The following is a 21,210-nucleotide window of genomic DNA, read 5'->3' on the forward strand; positions in this document are numbered from 1 at the left end:
CAAACAATGCACTTTTGCTACTCATTTTGTTCCAAACAATTTATGAACACATTATTTTTCAGCATAACTATTCAGCACAAGATGTAGCACAGACTTGTATTTTAGTTTCACTAAAATCAGATGACAGTACATCTCACCTTTTCTCTCAAATAGTAGTTAGCTTTTGTTACTTTGTAAAACTACATTTCTGTTTGTGAAAACATTGTTAACAGGATCAGGATCCTTTATCTTTCCTAACTGTTGATTCCCCACTGCAATGCACTACTAGCTACAGTAAGACACACAGGAAGATGAGCATCCAATCGCTCCTACAAAAACCAGCAGGCATTAAAAATGCCCGGCCTTTCTCAAGCTGCACTCAGCTTTCAGTGTGCAAGGTATCTGAACAAAAGAAAAGGATTTGGCCAGGCCAAAAATAACCCCCAAGTTACAAAAGATTAACTGAGAGAAATGAACAGATGATTACATTTTCTCCTTTTGTCACACAGTCCCTGTTCTTACTATAAGCCTTACAGCGATGACTTTAGTTCTCTTTTGCAGTAACTTATCACTGCACTTTAGCCATAAATTCTCCTCTCTATTCAGTGACAAACTTATAATTGCAGGTTGAAGCTACACCACAGTCTTTATGTGCAAAGCTAAATGATTCAAAGGAGGATGAGAAACATCACTACATAGCACCTAGTTGTCTGGTAGAAATTCAAGGGGAAACATTTTCTTTCACTCTGTAGGCAACTAGTTTATGCCCCAGAGCACAAAGAATGAAAGATAACAGTTTCTACCTGCATTTTTGGACCTTAGTGTACCAGTTTCTACTAGATTTTCCACAATTGCTCCTTCTTTCAGCCAGGGTGATGAGGACCTGAAGGTGACTAAATTAGATTTGCATCTGTTCTGACTCTCTATGGCTACTCCAATTTGTGCTGGGAAAACATCTGTCTTCTCCAGCAGGGTGGGAGCAGCTAGGGACACAGCTAGCTTCAGGGGCCTCCACAAGCCATGGCCGTTCCTCAAACTGTTCTTCTGTTATCTGTTCAATTCAGGCAGCTCTAGGGTCACAAAGCATTTCTGGTCAAGCAAACAGACTTGTGTTTGTTCTTGTCCTTCATTTTACCCAGGCTAGTGACCAATCTTAAATCTCTCTTAGCACATATTTGCAATACTGATGCATCCTGGCTTAAACACATACCCAGGGCTGAGGGCAAGAAAATCACCAGCCTCCCCATCAACCCTTTCACCTATGTTATTTGGATGAGGGATATGATGCCAATAAGACACATGGACATTCAGGGCTAAAGGTAAGAAAAAAATGCCTTGGCAATGTTAATCTGTTTGCGAAAAAGAAAAGCTCAGTTAGTTATAACTGACCGAGACAAAGCAACCTGCTACATGAGCATTCAGGAGGAATTCAAACTAGTTAGCTTAACCCAAACCAAATAATTATTAATCATTTAATTTTAGTCCAAATCATTTGTTGTACTGTAGGGAATACGTCAGTAACTCCAGCAATCTTAGAACCAACTGGGCCTGGACTTGCATTTGTACATACATCAAGTTTAGACAGTGAACTAAATCTTATTTTGGATACAAAAAGAAAGGCTTCTATTAGAGTGATGTTTGCTGGGCCCAATTTGCAAGGCATAGACTCTTGAAAGGAAGCAGGTGATTACTTTTTCTCTTTGTTCGTTAATAAGACTATAAAAATGATACCTCTGACAATGCATTTTTAGTCAATCATAGTTCTATAACAAATATTCAAATATAACGGGCAGGAGTGAATTATCATCTCTGTAGTCTGCAAGGCTCTTAGCAAAAAGAGACATTCTGATCCATTACTTGGTCTTTTCTTTTTCAGTTTAGTAACTCTTTTTCAATTTAAATAGCTCATTTGTTTTTCAAAAACTGAATATTATTTTCACTCTGCGGTTCTACTTTCTACAGTTTTCCAACTCAATAAAACTACATTTTTTGCAGGAAAAGCAGTGTAATTTTAAGAACGTGAAATTCCTTGGGAAAACATTCTGGTTTTTATAGAATTAAACTAAAAAGAAAATTAAGTTAAAACTTATTATTAATCTGACTGGAGCCCAGCTTCTACTTTCTATAATTACTCCTTCTTGCTTTGCTCTCACTTTAATACTCTACTGCTTCACATGGATTAATCTGAACTAGATATTTCCATCATATACAGCCTTGAACAGCTGGATGGAATAAATGAATTATTCTTCAAAGATTTTAAAGCTCCATTCAGACTTTTGCAACAATTAACTTATAACTCCCCAAATAAGTGGAACTGATACCCTTTTAAGCTGAGCAGTTTTCCATGTTATCATCTCAAGTTAAATCAATATAAAGATTCTAAATATAAACTAGCAAGAGCATACTAATTTCCAGTTTTGAAGCAAACACCACACCTATGGCTTATCCTTTCATATTTAGGCCCACTGTATTTTAAAACCTGTTCTTCTTAAGTTAATATTTTCTATTGCCACCTACTTCTGTTGGTATTATTTTCTGGTGATACTTACTTTCTGTTTATGTTAATAAATTATTACAATTGTTATTATTTAATTATTTTTTCATTACATCTCTTACTGAGCAAAAGGTAACCTGGAAAAAACACACTGAGAAATGAAGTGGCAGAAATATGAAGTATTTCTCTGTATTCATGAATATTTCAGAAACATCAACATTTTAATGAGCAAAAACCAACACACTATTCCTGTGTGGTTTTATGCTTCTTATTCCACAGAAACCAAGTGTTTCTGTGAACAAATTCACAGCAAAGAAAACTTCAAGAAATATAGTTATCTTTAAAATAACTGTTTCAACACTTCTGTAATTCTAGGGCAGAAAATTATAGAAGAGACATTTTTTCCCAGACACATTTTGCAACTTCATTTAGAAGAAACAAACAAGTTGAAGTAATTTATTTATTCTTAAAACTTCATCAGTTTTCCCTAAGACCTTTTTCCTTTAGATACATTTCATGTTTTCAGTTGAATAACACAGATTAGTTTACCACTTAACCTAATATTGTGAGTGACAATCAAAATGCTTTTATATAACATCTGAAACTCAAATTGCTTGGGGTAAACAAAAATACTTCTTTCTTGAATATAACCTGAAGCCATACAGTTCTGTCTCCACAGAATGCCAGTTCTTAAACATATCAGTGATATCTAAAAGGCTAACATCAGAATAAGTTTATCGACATTAAAACATACTATCTACGGACAAGGTGATTCAGCAGTCTCTCCACATGAACACCCACGCTGACATCTCTGAAAGAAAGAGGGCATTCATTTGCTTTTCAAAAGAAATTACTGCCATTAAAATATGAGCACATTAACTATTTTTTGTCCCTACCTAAAGCAAACCAATCAGTCGTTTAATTGAGGATCTTGCCTTTGGTGAGGGATGTTGCCTACTCCACCATGCTTTACAGGAAAGCGTGAAGACTCGGTGATGGGTTAACTTCGGAGGTATCCATGTATGCACTTCAATAGCAGCAAAGAGGTCTCACATCCCCTGCCTGTGCCCACACACCCTCTTGCCCCCTGATTTGGCACAAAGTAGGCTCGCTCCACGGGGAACGGGGCAGCTACCCCACAGGAGATGTGTGCTTACAGAGCTCCAGCCCCTGAACCACGGTACAAGAGTACATAACTGTCTGTGCTGGTTTTGGCGGGGGTGGAGTTAATTTTCTTCATAGTAGCTGGTATGGGACTATGTTTTGGATTTGTGCTCAAAACAGTGTTGATGACACAGGGATGTTTTTGTTGCTGCTGAGCAGGGCTTACACAGAGCCAAGGCCTTTTCTGCTTCTCACCCCACCCCACCAGTGAGTAGGCTGGGGGTGCACGAGGAGCTGGGAGGGGACACAGCAGGGACAGCTGACCCCAGCTGATCAAAGGGGTATTCCACACCATATGACGTCATGCTCAGCATATAAAGCTGGGGGGAAGGCTGGTCTGCGGGCCGCTGCTGGGGGGACTGGCATCGGTTGGTTGGTTGTGAGCAATTTTTTCCATTTGCATCACTTATTTTTCTTGGGTTTTATTGTTCTCTTTGTTATTTTCCTTTTCATTATATTATTTTTTGTTATTATTATTTCAATTATTAAACTGTTCTTATCTCAACCCATGAGTTTTCTCACTTTTACCCTTCCAATTTTCTTCCCTCCATCCTGCTAGGAGGGGAAACTGAGTGAGCAGCTATGTGGTGCTTAGTTGCTGGCTGGGGTTAAACCACAACACTGTCATTTAATTTATTTTCATTTCTGTAGCTGTAGTTCTTTTTTACTTATGTAAGAAGGTTCTCTTAAAATTTTACTTCAATCCTTAGTGGTAACAATATCTTGCAGCAAGGATTTGCTTAGGCTAATTGCATGAATTGCTATTTAGTTCTAAGTCATTGCCTTTCACTCTTGTGAGGAACCTTGTTTCCTTGTGTCATGAAGAGAATGTGGTACATGAAATCATACGAGGTGAGCCCACAGTTTTGAATTCAATCTCCTCTCTAAGTCATCCCAGCGAACACAGCTGTATGTTGGTATCTGATCATTCAAAGGCAGCTGGATATGATGCTGGTCAGACACCACTTCTGTTACCTCCAGGAGTTTGCACAGTTTGCAGATGGGAAATGTACTCAGAAAATGGACTTGCAATAGCTTGGTCTTTGAATTTATGAAGAAAGAATTTACTTTCTCTCTCTATAATATCTGTGTGCATGTCCCCTCCTCCCAATCTTTCTTAGTTGTCCCAACACTTCCCATTCAAGATTCCTTCTACACCTATTCACTACTATTCTTTTTATATCAAAGAACTTTAACATTCAGCTGTAAATTTACTGGATGCATAGTCTATAATAGGAGATTTAAATTAGTAATCCCCCTCTAGAACATCTTTAATCTAGTTTGTACATGTGCATTCAAATACTTTTATCTCATAAGGTATCTAACGACCTCTCTTCTTTGACACTGGCATAAAAATATCATGCACTCTCTCAAGATCTTGACACCAGTAGGCTTTTCCCTTCTTTTTTTAATCTACCTGTTAGACTACTCCTCCCCAGATTTCTAATGGGCTAAAGCCACAACACCTTTCTCTATCTTCCAAGGAGAGGAGTTAGAGGGAACTGTGACTGCTTTCCATTCCAATTCTATCATCAGCCTTTTCAGCTGTACTTGTAAAATACTCACTTTCAAATTCAAAATATGATTTCAAATCCCATCTTTTAATTATGCAATCACAGATTTATCTCTTTCCTCGATTACTTCTGGTCAGCTTTTGCCCCATGAAATCCCATCCATCAGCTGAAATGTAATGTGGTCACAAATGATCCAAGATATGTGTAATACATATAGTCATTTTTAATCTTAGGCTTCAGTAAAACATTCAACGCTCTGTTCATGTTACCTTGCAAGCTTGAGCACTAATCGTAGAAGCTACTTAAGTTCTCACAATAATACATCTGTCCACGTATCACCACAATGAAGTTACTGTGGATTAAAGAAATAAGCCTATGTGAGTCTGAATGATGTAAGATAATACAAGTTTTGAAACCTGTCTCAAATTTGTGCACTCATATATCTTAAACGAATCTCTCTCAGTTTCCTCAAAATTTTCTGTTGAAGACTATATTAAGTGATGCTTCATCAGCTCTAAACACTGCCAGCTCCCTTTACAATCATAGAAATGTTTGGGTTGGAAGGGACCTTAAAGATCATCTAGTTCCAACCCCCCTGCCATGGGCAGGGACATCTTCAACGAGATCAGGCTGCTCAAAGCCCCATCCAACCTGGCCTTGGACACTTCCAGGGATGGGGCATCCACAGCTTCTCGGGGCAACCTGTTCCAGTGTTTCACCACTCTCATCATAAAAAATGTCTTCCTTATATCTAATCTAAATCTACACTCTTTCAGTTTAAAGCCATTACCCCTTGTCCTATCACTACCTGCCCTTGTAAAAAGTCCCTCTCCAGCTTTCTTGTAGGCCCCCTTCAGGTACTAGAAGGCCTCAAAAAGGTCTCCCCAGAGCCTTCTCTCCTCCAGGCTGAACAACCCCAGCTCTCTCAGCCTGTCCTCGTAGGAGAGGTGCTCCAGCCCTCGGATCATCTTTGTGGCCCTCCTCTGGACTTGCTCCAACAGGTCCATGTCCTTCTTATGTTGGGGGCCCCAGAGCTGAACACAGTACTCCAGGTGGGGTCTCACGAGAGTGGAGTAAAGTGGCAGAATCACCTCCCTCGACCTGCTGGCCATGCTTCTTTAGATGCAGCCCAGGATACAGTTGGCATTCTGGGCTGCAGGCACACATTGCTGGGTCATGTTGAGCTTCACATCAACTGACACTGCCAAGTCCTTCTCCTCAGGGCTGCTCTCAAGCCATCCTCTGCCCAGCCTGTATTTGTGCTTAAGATTGCCCTGACCCATGTGCAGGACCTTGCACTTGGCCTTTTCATGAGGTTCACATAGGCCCACCTCTCAAGCCTGTCAAGGTCCCTCTGGATGGCATCCCTTCCCTCCAGTGTGCCAACTGCACCACACAGTTTGGTGTCATCGGCAGACTTGCTGAGTGTGCACTCAATCCCATTGTCCATGTTGCTGACAAAGCTGCTTAACAGTGCTGGTCCCAATACCGACCACTGAGCAACGCCACTCATCACCGGTCTCCACTTGGACATCAAGCCATTGATGACAACTCTTTGAGTGCGACCATCCAGCCAATTCCTTATCCACTGAGTGGTCCATCCGTCAAATCCATGTCTCTCCAATTTAGAGACAAGGATGTTGTGTAGGACAGCGTCAAATGCTTTGCACAAGTCCAGGTAGCTGACGACATCAGTTGCTCTTCCCTTATCCACCAGTGCTGTAACCCCGTCATAGAAGGCCACCAAATTTGTCAGGCACAATTTGCCCTTAGTGAGGCCATGTTGCCAGGCACAGAGGTGAGACTAACTGGCCTGTAGTTCCCCGGGTGTTCCTTTTTTCCCTTTTAAAAAGTGGGGCTTATGTTTCCCCTTTTCCAGCCAGGAGGAACTTCACTGGACTGCCACGACTTCTCAAATATGATGGATAGTGGCTTAGCAACTTCATCAGCCAGTTCCCTTAGGACCCATGGATGCATCTCATCAGGTCCTATGCACTTGTGCACCTTCAGGTTCCTTAGATGATCTTGAACCTGATCTTCTCCTACAGTGTGCAGTTCTTCACTCTCCCAGTCCCTGCCTTTGTCTTCTGTGACTTGGGCAGTGTGGCTTGAGCACTTGCTGGTGAAGACCAAGGCAAAAAAGTCACTGAGTACCTCAGCCCACTCCATATCCCAGTTAACCAGGTCTCCCGTTTCCTTCCAGGGAGGGCCCAGATTCTCCCTGGTCTCGCTTTTATCTCCAACATACCCACAGAAGCTTTTCTTGTTGCCCTTCACGTCCCTGGCCAGATTTAATTCCTAACCTGATCCCTGGCTGTTCAGGATCCTTTTTGCTAATTTGTAAAAGATATATACTGTACATAGCAGATGTCAGAACTTTTGGCTCTTACAGCAGAAAACAAGCATGTATTGAAAACCAGGCTATATATAATGATTTCAAACTTATAACACTTCAACTTTTGCCAAGATTATGCAATTAAAAACTTCATTACTTAAATACTTGCAGAGATCAGCCTAGTAAAGATGATGATGTCAGCTTCACTGAAATTCCTAATTCTTTGTGTTCCACAGGGGAAAAATGTCAGTGAAACTTAAAAATACAAGGAGACATTCTATTCCACATCACCGTGAAATCAAAGCATCAAAAGCTTGTAGAATTCAGCTTGCCAAGCATTTGGTATGGGAGCACTGAGAAAAATAGTATAGCAAAATTTACTGGGAAGCTCACCTTTTAAAATAAAGAAATGCAGTATTTTCTTGCTTAAGCTCCGGTAATAAGAAAAGTAAGATATCAAAACCTACCTAAATATGAAATACAGTGAATAAATTAAACCAATGCATTACTCTCTTAGGAAGAATATCTTCATATCTAACTTCCAGAAACGAGCTCTGGGTTAACTTAATACTCACTAAACTACAGCCACAACATGAAATGCAATTTAATATCTAAAACTTAGGTGCAGCTTTCACACAAAGTTTACTCAAGCTTTTGACTCTCCATCTACCAAAGTACTAGCCTTTCAAACTCATACTGTGTTCTGATGTCCTGATGACTTTCATCTGCTTTATTTATTATCAACAGCACTACAGATTCTGGGAACAGACCATTGTATTTATGCTGAGAATTCAAAAGGAAAGAATTGCATTAATTTCTATATCACTAGGCTAGCTCCATGCTCCTATGAGGAATGAAGCTGCATAAATGAAGCTGTATCACTAACATATATATATATATGATTTCACAGAAGCCTAGCAACCAGCTCTCAAAAAAAAAAATGCCATTTTTCAAAATCATTCTTCTGACCATGGTTTACAAATAACAGATGGGCCTGAGCCAGACAAACACAAGCCCTTGCAAAGTTCCTGGCTTCTCAGAGGCGGGCAACGAAGCTGGTGAAGGGTCTGGAGAACAAGTCTTATGAGGAGCGGCTGAGGGAACTGGGGTTGTTTAGCCTGGAAAAGAGGAGGCTGAGGGGAGACCTTATCGCTCTCTACAACTACCTGAAAGGAGGTTGTAGTGAGGTGGGTGTTGGTCTCTTCTCCCAAGTAGCTAGCGATAGGACAAGAGGAAATGGGCTTAAGCTGCGCCAGGGGAGGTTTAGACTGGAAATTAGGAAAAATTTCTTTACGGAAAGGGTGGTCAGGCATTGGAACAGGCTGCCCAGAGAGGTGGTGGAGTCACCATCCCTGGAGGCGTTTAAAAAACGGGTAGATGTGGCACTTCGGGATATGGTTTAGTCTGGTCTACCCTTGATTAGTCTAGAGTGGGCTTGGTAGTGTAGGTTAATGGTTGGACTGGATGATCTTAAAGGTCTTTTCCAACCTAGATGATTCTATGATTCTATGATTCTATGATTCTCATATGCCAGGTTCAGTTTCCATAACATCATTACCTATTCACAAGTAGTTCCATACATTCACTCAGTCATACCCAGACTAGTTCATTATCCCACTGGCACTGCACAGAAAAAGCACAAAACACATAGCTCTATAATTCTATGTAGTCTATACAAATATATTTATTAATAGAAATCCAAACACTACTCACCACATGAAGAATTTTATTCTCTGTTTCATATACTGTGCAATCCTAAAAAAGCAAAGCAGAAAAGGCAGGTTAAATTGATCCAATCATTCACCCTTCCTAGATTTATCCTTATAAAGAAGTAAACTGAATTGAAAAGTCTTTAGGATGAAACAAAAGATTTCAAAGTCAAACAAAATGGAAGGATTCATGTTACCAAAGTCTGAAGCCACCACAGAAAATGAATACTGGTAAATGTTTATATCTATTCACTAGTTCTTGTTGCTTCCCTCCTTGAGACAGATAACGATCTTCCTCCATTTTACATCCTTTTGGCACATACGAGCTAGTCACATATATGCCAGACAAGTGGCTTCAACCAGCAGTCCCTGACAATGGACAAAAATGACCTGCTTCTAGTGGTAACACTGCAAAACGGATGTACCAGCAATAGTCTTAAGTAACTAAGAAAGTAAACTCAGCTGAACAATTCTTGCTGAGCTGAGCTTAACTGACATGTTTGCACACCCTGCCAATGAAGAGAAAGAAAACCCTGGGAGAAGGACGGAGACAAAAAGGGAACCACTGGTTGTTTATAACACTCCATGCAATGGGAGAGAAGACAAACATGGAATACAAAATGCACAGGAAACTTGAATCGGACCATCTTATTACATACAGCCTGCTGGGGACTGCATGCACATTGTTGTCACCTTATGTAGCATGTGAGGCAGTTTCTATAAGCAAGACTAACAGATGGGAGGCTGGGAGCTGTGAAAGTTTTTCTGACAGGCCAAAATCTCGGGGGACATAGAGAAATGGAATTAGTAAAGCAGAGAACACATGAAATACAACAACACTAGTGAAAGAAACACTCTTTTCTAAGTTCATCAGATGTCATACATAGCTTTATGGTAATTAGTGCAAGCTCTGTTTAGAACGGATGCTTTATATCCTACCTAATAACCCACATGAAAAATGTGACTAAGTTTTCATGCTTTAAGTCTCAGTTTGTCCTGTTAGAAAAACAACTTTGTTATATGCAACTGTTTTGAAAAAATTAACTTTTAATCCATGAAATGCTTCTAGTGTTACTCAGGCAAGAAAAGCCAACGTGCTCTTAAGCTTTATATAAAGCAACCTATGCAGAAGGTTGATCAGGGAGTATTTTCCTAATAACAGCTGTTGGCATTCAGGAAACATTTGCCAGTAAGTACAGCCGGAAAGAAAATCTAACACGTTTAATTATATGCAGACATCAATGAAGTATTTGCAATCTTAGTAGCAAAACACACACTTTCATTGTTATATGTGGGAGGGCATGTAACATTTTCAATTTGGATACATCTATGTTCTGCATGGTTTCTTATGAATCATTTAGCAAAAATAGCAGGAAGGGATTGCAACATTTATATTGAAAAAAAAAAAGAATTGCTTTTAAGCAGACATAATTATTTCATTGATAATAGGAAGAGTTTACTATAAGTTTAAACATTCAGCTTAAACAGGATACAGTTTGAGAAGTCTCACTACTAAGGGAAGAAGGATGCTGGGTTCTTAAATGCTGTAAAGGTTTATTACAACCAAGAAACCAACAAATAACAGAGAAACACAGCTACATCCTTGAAATTAAACTCTTCCACACAGTCATGGAGGAAACTAAAGAAATATGCTTACTTCTGACAAACCAAGCATATATATGAAAAAATAAAATATTTCTGAATCTACAAAAGACAGTAAAGCAAGTGGAAAACTTCTCAGTCTATGTATAGGGGCAGGTGGCCTCACCCTTAAATACTCTCCTCAACACACAATTTCTTACAAATCCAGGGTCTGGGAAGAGGAATTGCTAAATGAGTTCATCACATAGCGGACAGCTGATTGTTGATGGTACATCTTCATATTCAGGCAAGAGAAAAATTAACAGTTCATTAAACCGTAAAAGACAGAAAAAATGGAGGAGAGCAAATGCAATGCTTAGGTAAAAAAACAATTCCAAAATACACTTCTTCCATACATGAATGACATCCAACTAAACATAATTCAAGCATGAACTCAGGGAAATGTGCAGAAATGGAAAGATCCATGCTGGCATAGCCCAGAGCAGCCCTGAAGTCTAGGATTCAAAGAAACCTAGAAAAGGTCACCAAGCTGATCCCAGCATCACAGCAAGCTTCCTGCAGCCATCCCTAGAGATGGGGGCTCAGACTGCTTCTGAATGATCCCAAGAGCAAAACCTACATGTCTCTTTCATTCATAGTGAACAGTTTATTTCCTCTTAGATTTTTTAAGTCACTCCACTGCTTTATGCTTTATCTTTAAGCAAGTGCCAAGGATAACTGTGCCCACCCTCTCCAAACATCCCTTAGGTAGAATGATAAGCTGAATGCTTATTACTGGGGGCCTTTACCATTTACAATTATTGCTTTTTCATACCCGTTTCATTTCAACTAAAACAGCTTAAAGCTCTTGAGAACTATAAAAAGAGTCACTAACTATGCAATTAGAAATAAATTTGTATTCTTAATAGCATACCACCCACAGATGGAGAACACCTCTTCCCTCCATACCTAGACTACAAGCCCATATCTTACTCCTGAAAGATCTTCTTAAGTATCTGTTTAACCACAGTAACAAAACATTGCAATTAAGATAAGAAACAGATCATATGCAAGTTTAACAATTTTTTTTCTATTTTAGAAAAGCAGGAACACACAAAAAATCTGCAACCAAGCTTTACTCCTACACAAGTCAACAATTGGCCATTCACTTAGTGAAACAGTGCTGTGATTACCCCTGAACTGAAAAACACAGATACAGCAAGGAGGAGGTATTTCACTTTTACCTGCTTATTCTCTGAACTTCACACATATATTCACTGACAAACTGTAACTAAAGCTAGGCTATATGATCTTCATCTAACCAACCAAACAAAACTTCAGCTGAAACAGCATAAGGTTTTCTTCTAAATGCACGTTATTCTCTAAAAGATTAATAATGCAGATTGCTAATAAAGCAACAAAAGCAATTCTGTGTTAATTTATACTTCCTGAAGATGTAGTCAAATATGGGCTATTAGCAGTTTCAGAGAGGGAAATGGGACAGTATCATCCACAAAGAAAGAGAAATAAAAGGGGAATATGATAGAACAACTTAATTATTAATATCAGATTTTCATGGTCACTCTTTCCAGCTCTGCCTCATGCATCAAAAATGGCAAAAGTGACCTTTGTGGAGGCAGCTGGAACTAGGCTAAGATCCTAATAAAAAGGGAAACATGAAGTCCAAAACTGGAAGAAAAATTTTAAAAATGCAGTAAGGGAGGAAGGTAGGAAGAGCAAGAACAAACCACAACAATCTGGGAGAGGGTTCTTCTGCACTTCCAATCCCAGTGTAACCTTAAAACCTATATTTAGGTCTAGCAAGACCTATTCTACACTGCAACTGAGAGGCATCACTTCTATTTCTTCCAGAACCTTCATAACCACAATTCTGCATTATTTCTACAAAAATTACAAGTTTCATCTGCAAAGATCCTACTGTAATGTCATAAGTAATAATTACTAAAGACACTTAAATTAAACCCACTGAATTAGATAGCACTGACTGATGACAATGCTGCAAAATGTACACATCTCACCCCACCCTGCCCCAGCCATTGCTAGAACAATTCACATGTGAGGCAACATATATAAAATACAAATATTTGTGGATTTTGTTTTTCAAATGCAATGTTTATTATGCTTTATTTTTCCGTTTTATTTTCTTCTCATTATTATTGTCTTCTTTTTAAACATTTGTCTTAGTATGTCACAAAAGCAGGGAATGGAGTCAACTAATTACACCAGCACTTTTCTTATTCTTGAGTCCTTTTCTTTGCACCCAAGTGGATTAAATCTCAACTGAAAATGTGAAGTACTGAGATCTAGAAGACCTGCCAACTCCCTACTGCTCATGTATCTCACAGGGAAAAAATGTTCATGCAGTTCTCCAGTGCTATAACTATGGAATAATATGCAGCAGAAAACACTTCTATTTTTGCATATACATGCTCTGGTTTACAAGTCCGACTTGGCAACCTGTTAAATTACCTATTGCAATTACCTGTCAAACACTTGTCCTCTCAGGGTACTTGCAGACTATAATCTTGAAACATATCATCATTATTATTACCACTACTATTATTATTATTCATGGTTTTGCCACATACTCTAGGCAGCTGCTGCACTGCACTCTTCTTGGCAGTCTTGAGTTCCTGTCAACTCCACAACTTAACTTCAGAATACAGTTGTGCTAGCTCAGAAAATAAAATATATACATACAAATAGTTAAGGGATACAAAAAGGGAGAACTGAAGAAACATGTTTATTAGTTCTTTCAGCAACAAATCAGCAACTTTTCAGCATTTCTAGTAACCCTTAGATCAGAGTGCTCAAGAGAGGGCATGGACTTCTTTCACTGTATTGTATTGTTCAGCAGAATGCCTTAGTTGCTCATGTATATTTAGTCATCCTGATTTATTTTTTCCTCCAAGGCAAGGAAATTTCCTAGGCAGAACTGATAAAGAGGCAGGTTACACAACTGTCAAGAACAAAAACCAGATCTCCTGATTCTCAGGTAACATGTTAGTCCCAGAAATGCCCTTTGTGAATTCACATGATAGCAGCATTACTCAAAAGCAGGCTGTGTGGTGCTACAGAGGAGCAACTTGTGAGGAACAAGAGCTTGCCATGAGAGCATGCCTTCTCCAGGCAGTTTTCAAGCTGTTTCTGGTGGATCTTCTTCATTGTTTTTTTCATTTGTTTTCCTCTGCAGTCCAAATGAATTTACATGAAGGTGATTTACATGTGTGTGTTTGTGTATATTGCACTGTTTTTACCAGTATATTGCTGATAAAATGCAGGCAAGGTTAGGAACACAATTTTAAAAGCAGTAGTGAAATTGCCTGGGAAATGCATCTTTCATGAGCAATCCCACAGATCTTCCATGTCTAGTTTTAAGAGGGCAACAGCTAGATTTTATGTACTGCTTAAAAACAGATGTCCGATAGAATTGCTGTCACCATTATTTTCAAGTCACGCAAAATGTTCTAAACTATGTAACTCCAGTTCTCTATTCGTAACAAAAATAATTAATTACATGAATGCTAAAAGAGGGTTCAGACTCTCGTGTGTTGCCAAACCTTTGGTATAAAATCTCTCTTGAGCAATGTAGCCATTGGTTGGAATTAAGCCAAGCCATCCTTTAAATCCCTTTGCTTCTCAAATTGATTAGAACTGTAACTCAATCCTTTAATACCGGTACATGTCAAATGGATGGTCTGTCGGTCTTGCTACTTAGCAACAATAAAAAATTATTAACTTGAGAATGCTCAGATCATAACTCCCAGTCCTTTCAGCCTCAGCACTGCACCATCAAAAATAAGTTGTTCTGGCTTCAAGGAGCCCACTCTGAGCCTGTTCAAGTGTCACTAGCTCTAGGGAATTTATGGCATTGGCTCTAGAAAGGCTCATTTGGTTTGAATTCTGCCCAATTCAGCTATGGCAAGAGAGCCACAAGACTGAGGTTTGCTGGAGTTGTCACTTAAGGTTTTCACAAAAGTTCTCAACGTAATGATGACAAAGTCTAAAGCTTTGCCAGGACATGAAGAAGGCAAAAGTTTTATAGTTTTCATAGTAACTTCATTTATTCTTACCCTTCATCGCTTTTCTCGGACCAAGACAGAGGTACATAAGTTCCAAACAGATAGAAGGGTAAGATAGGTTGAGTCAATTTAGCCTTTCACTACTTAGAAAATGCGTGGAAAATGTATCTAATACAGTGGATGGTAGGAATAAACAATGACAGCTTTGAAACAATAAACTTGATCGATATAATATAGGCTACAGTGAAATGCTGTGTTCTGTAGAGCACGACAATTAGAAAACTGAAGGATATTAGGAATGCTGCTCAGACTGTGATTTACAGGTATGTCTGGGTAATTACTGGCATAATAAAGTACAAACTGGCAGATATACAGATCTGTTCAACCCTCACCCCTTCAACCCCCCTCCCAGAAACAAGAAACAAAAAACTCTTAAATACCCACAAAAGCCACAGAGGCTGGCAAGCAGGTAATGTTCTCTGGCAGCAGGAAAAGCAGTAAGAGCATGACACAGGCAGAGGTTTCCTTAGGTGCTTTGCCACATCTGATTTTAAGGTCTAGCAGGACTTTGGATACAAAAGGTGTGGGTCTTGGGGACACTGACAATTACAAATGTTTGGAACAGAGAAGGGAAGAGGAAATACCTTTTTCCTGTCTCACTACCTAAAATGCAACAGCAAGCTCCTCTTAAACTATGCAACAACCCAGTGCTTGCATAGGTAATCCTTGGCTGTTGCCACACAAAATTATTTTTTAAAATTACACAGCCATTGTTAAAAACCTATATTGCATTTCTATGTGGACTTCCCAGAATATGTGCTTTCCCTGACTTTCTTCCCACTGAGCTGCTCCAAAAGAGTCTGCCATTACGGCTGTTCCTCCTCCTTTCGATTGCCACAGTCTCAGGGAGCTCTATCCTCAACTCTCCCCTTTTCTGCAACCTCTTCCCTATTGCTCAGCAGCATCCTAAAATCATGCTGCTTTAATTATCGTCTCTGTGCGGATGAGTCACAGATCTCTCGTCCCTTCTGTTCACATTCGCAGTTCAGAATCTCCTCCTGGATATTTGCCACCAGCCCTAACACAGTATGCTGAAAAGCTGAAATCACGTTTCTTCCCAAACCCTCCCGGCTCCCCCCTTCTTTCCCTATCTCTGTCAACAACTCCACCACCTTATGTCCCACAAGCTCACAACCTGGGTGCCATTTTCAACTCCTCTTCGCTTCCCACACAAATCCTGTCGATTTTCTTCCCACTGCCGTTCAGAAATATTTGCTTTCTTTCCCACTTATGCTACAATTATTCAGTCCCTGAAGTTTCTTGACACTGGGTCTATGGCATCCTCACTCCATTATTATTCCCTGCCCCTCCACGCTGAAGCTAGAACTCGTCTGTAGCAACCCACTCTGTCCTCCCCCATTGGAAACATGCTTAAAAAAAGATGGAGATGGGAGAAAACAGAATGGTGAGCACATGCCATTTAAGATACTACGGGAAGAGGAAAAAAACCTTTATTGTGAAAAATATAATGCAAGCTATTAAATAAATGCTACATAAAATGACATTTCCTATGCAACCTACACAAATGCTTCTAAAAGTCTAGAGCCTTTCCCTGAATATTTAATGAACCTGTAGTTCTCTTAAGTTCATAACCCTTGTGTACAAACTAATAGCAATTACCTAGCTTACTGAACACAAAGAATTGCCTTAATTTTATTTAAACAATCTGCATGGAGTGGCACCTATCACCATAGTAACAGAATACTTCATGTAAAAATTTAACACAACTTACATAAATCACCCACAGATCAAGGAACTACTGGGAAAAATTACTTGCTGGATTAAGAGAGATGCAGTGTGTACACTAAGCTCTTTTCTTCTCTCTTTCTGAAGTCATTTTCCATTTCCATTTAGTTCTACTCTCCTTTCTGTAAAAGACATCATCTTGCTTTCCTTTGGGATCTGGTCACATATTAGTTCTTAATTTGCATACAGAGAGTAACACTTCTTCCTCCTACACCGTTTCTAAAATGAGCTGGTATACCATTAGGTTAGAAACCATACAAAGCATTTTAGCACCAACGAAAATCACATTGATACTTGCTCATATATCCTGCTAGAATCTAAGTGCTTACATGGTCTAAATTGAATTTCAGCTCTTAGGGTGATTTCTCTATGCAGCGACATTCTCAGCAGGTAAAAATAAAATCCACTGAAACTATCAACAGATGAGAGGCTGGAAATGAGGCAAAAATGTTCCACCCAAAGGAGAAAAAACAAAGTCAAAACATCCTTTTTTTCCACACCTCTAATTCAGAAAAATAAGCATCATGCATTCAAAACTAAATCTTTTATTACTGACATGCAAAAATGAGTTTGTAGCACGACGTGTTGTGCAGTTCTTAAGTTTTCAGTGTCAATTCCAAGACCATTTAGAGGTAAATAACTTCTTAATTTTTCACTTCTGCTTTTCCTCTAGTACTGTCATGAAAAAGAATTCTGGTTTATAAAACACAATTGCAGCAAAATATTTCATGTTTCATATAGCGCCTTCATGGTTATTCTGCCAACAGAGGAAAGAAAATTAAACTTGAGAAAAAATAATGGTATTTAGGTAGATGGCATTTCAGGCTCAGCTATGACTTGAATGTTTCATATTGGTTCATCTGAAATTTGTGATGTATTTTTAATGGATTTAAGGAAACACACACACACCTCACATTATATTCCTGAAATAAAGATCAACCCTATGCTTCTTCATGCTCAAGGCTCTACTAGCTACCTAGCAACACATAGTTTCTGTAATTCACCATACTGAAGTGAAATCTTGCTTCACTGCACTTGGTTACAGAGACTGTACTGTCTCTGTAAAGGGAAATAAGTTTCCAAAGTAAAAGAAATGCAGAGTCTCAGTCTTCACTTCTACTGATATGACCAACATAACCTTAATCCATCAGCATTAATGATTAAATTTAGCATTTATAAAGAATTACATAGGAAGCATGGCATATCCTCTGCCTGCCTCTATTCAGATGGAAACTGTGATGGCATTCAACATGCACTGACACAGTGCCCAAAATAATCAGTTTAAAGGCTTTATTTAAAGGAAATATGAGAGATACTAAAACCCATTTCTCCCCTCTGTCTACACTTTATCTCCATTTCTACCAACTTTCTGCTACTTTCTGCAAGTGCTTCCATGAGCGCGTGAATTAACCCAACAGTCCCTGACCCTTTCACCATCACCTTGACCCATTCAGGCTCCTTTTTCTTGGAAAAAGTTAACAGCTGCATTGGTTTACCAGCATATACCCCATCAAAAAGACTACTCTTTTCTTCCACAAATTATTATGCTTTGTGTTTCATTTTTCCCCATGTTCAGAGGCTGTCAATCATTAATCTGGAAAGAAAACAACCAAACAAAAAAACCAAACAAGCCCACACCAACCCATTTTTTCTTTCTGGTCACTAAGTTTCTTATGCACTCAGCAATCTTTTGGGGTCTTTTTTAATTTTTTTTTTTTCCTTCTTCCATCCACCAGGAAAAGAAACTACTTTCTCTAAGAATGGAAAAGAAAACACAGCTAATGAATTCACAGGACTTTACAGGGTGGGTTTTTATTAAAGCATGCAGTGGCTTCATAAGCTACTTTGAAAATGTCACATCACACACTACACAAGTTTAGGAAAAAAACCTCTTTACAGCATATATGTCAATGACAACTAATGAGACATCAAATTATTTCCAGTAGTGGTTCATATCCCTATAGACTATTATTGATGTTTTAACCTTTGAGCTATTCCATGCCTAATCCCATTTCCAAAACTTAAATTAAAAGACAACAATATATCTATAAGTAAGCCATTTCAAGGGAAAAAAAAGTAAAATAAAATAGCAGAAATAAACTACCAGAATCAGCAAAAGGCATCAATGTTAAGCACCTGAGGCACTTTATACATTACATTAAATTACATCTGAAATTTTCCATAGAACTGTGCAATAGAGAAATAAGCTACTCTTCTATGAAAAAGAGAAAAACATTGCTAAAGAGCATAAATTGAAACTACTTTGATATAGCTTCTTGTAAACAAAAAACAATTTCATATTTCCAACAATCCTTTAAATTCTGTTTCACCTTATACATTATACATTGACTTCTAAATGTGAAGAAAACAACTGCACAGGATAATACGCACCCTGAAATGCCACTGCTTCTGAGCACTGCTTTGAACCTTATGCAACAGAAAATCTTGCATAAGAGCAGCACTTGAAGGATACAGGGTGAGTCTAAATTTCTGTCAGTGTTACTTGCAATGAGTTATAACACTTCCATATGAATACCATTTGGATTCCAGGTACTATAGGCAGATATTGCCCGGGTATTGATTTCAAGGGGGGCTTTTTTATTCTGTTTTTAACTTTTCGCCACATCTATTTAGCTATCCACTTGTACACTTACCCCCCTACTTGTACACTTATCAGAAATTGGGCATTTTGTATAAACAGTGTACTATGCATATATATTTTTTAAATTCCAAGAAAGCGGCCTCTTCACCATGTATTATTTTTATTAAAAAGGGGGGGGGGGGGGGGGGGGATTATTGAAACGGTAGGGTAACAAAGATTTTCCTGCAAGCATTTGAAAATAAAGTTGGGGTGGAGGGAATAATGTTGAAAATTTAAATTAAAAACTTTAAAATTTAATACATAACTGTTTCCATCAAACACATGTTGCTTTGAAAATCCCAACAATTTGGAAGGACAAAGCAGCTTTAATGATGAACCAATCAAATGTTCACGCCACTAAACTGTTAAAGCCAGTTTATTAGCTAAAGATTCTTGAGGTACTTAGCTAGTTGGTATGACCTAAAATTCAAAATTTTAAAGCGAGTCTTTAAAGTCCTTAATAACAAGGACTTAAAAACAAAAGTGAGGAATTGTGATAGTAAAGATTATGTGAGATACTTTGTAACAATAGTACTAAGGATATTAATTATTATTCTCTATTCATGTATTTTACATTGTCCTTACCAAATGAATAGAGCCATTTTATATTATTGCATTTGGATTCTAAGTCAGGGTGGGGGGCTAAGAAAGTAAATTCCCTTTATATCCTTTAAACTGGAAAACAAGCCAGCACTTAGTTTCTCAGTGAGACAATATTTGAAACATTCGTCACGTAAGCTACAGCCATTTAATTATAAAAAATGCAATGTCATAGAAAAATAGTGCATTACTCAAGAAATAATTTGTGATCCTTTTTGATATCTTTTATCTGAAAGCTAGCAATGGCTAGAAGCTCAACAAAGATTCCCCCTCTAGCATGGGAAGTGAGTCCATTGGGACATGAAGTATATGGACACTTATTTTTTTGAATCTCAAAACATCTTTAAATGGGGAATAAGCTCCAAATCACTCAGCTGAGGCAGTGGACAAGGCACTTCTGTATGTGTTCTATATCAGGCCTTTTAGCTCAAAATCCCAGGTGCCTATACATCCAGGAAGAGTTTTTGTGGATGGTTGTCTTGGTATTCCCTAGCTATTTTCCATCCTGGCTGTCACCTTTCAAATTGCATCACCGCAGTTCTCACCCCGTGTCATCCGAAATCTGAGTCCACCTGTCTCTCAGCAACATTTGGAGGTAAAGTCAGGAGCATGTTCTGTGACAACAGTGCAAGCCAGGTCCATGTCAGCCAAGTGACTGTTCTCCATCTCCACCCCTGTTACACAGAATTGCTCCCACCACATAGTCCCTCTTCAAAAAGGTGTTTAGGCAGAGCAGTAATTGTAGTGAAGCTTTTATAAAAGAGTATTTACAGGCCAGCAGCTATGCTTCTGTTGGAGCATCTTGCTAAGTAAATCCCACAAGACGTTAAAGCTGCGAGATAAACACCAGTGGTTTTAAAACTAAATAAACACAGCAAATCATTGTGAAAGCCAATTAAGGAAAGTAAAAAACATGTGATGAGTGCTACTGATGATCACTACTGAACAGCAATAATAAGAACTACGGTGTTCAGCAGTAAAGTTTTCTTTAAATGTCTGATAACTTACAAAGTCAATATAAAATTAGACTTTTCAGATATTCCCAAGATTTCCAGGGTTTTAATTCTAAAGAAGAAAGCTTCTTTAGTGAAACCCTAATGCATTCCTGAGGAATAAGAGCATTGAGAATGATAATAAAAGCTACCTGCAGATTGCCTAAGAAAGCAATAAATCTTCTATTCCTTACAGCTATCATTGTAGCTACTGCTACCTTTCTAAAACAAAACAGGCAAACTTAAAAGGACCAGTTCCTGGCACTCTCTGAAGCTGAACACTCTAAGTCAGTCAACAGCAAGACTTTCATGAATGCCATAAAGACAAGGAGTCACTCACGTTCTTCCTTAT

At 38.7% G+C, this 21,210-nt stretch overlaps 1 protein-coding gene across 4 annotated transcripts in view; it reads right to left on the reverse strand.

The window, feature by feature from the left end:
- Positions 1–21,210, reverse strand: part of CNKSR2 (connector enhancer of kinase suppressor of Ras 2) — a 220,153-nt gene that overhangs the window by 134,030 nt on the left and 64,913 nt on the right. For all 4 annotated transcript variants that reach the window (XM_075711816.1, XM_075711806.1, XM_075711798.1 and 1 more), the window contains exon 5: positions 9,200–9,241. In XM_075711816.1, coding sequence (XP_075567931.1) covers positions 9,200–9,241 — 42 coding nt within the window. The remainder of the gene's footprint in view (positions 1–9,199; positions 9,242–21,210) is intronic.

This window comes from Pelecanus crispus, chromosome 1, assembly GCF_030463565.1.
Source record: "Pelecanus crispus isolate bPelCri1 chromosome 1, bPelCri1.pri, whole genome shotgun sequence".
NCBI lineage: Eukaryota > Metazoa > Chordata > Aves > Pelecaniformes > Pelecanidae > Pelecanus > Pelecanus crispus.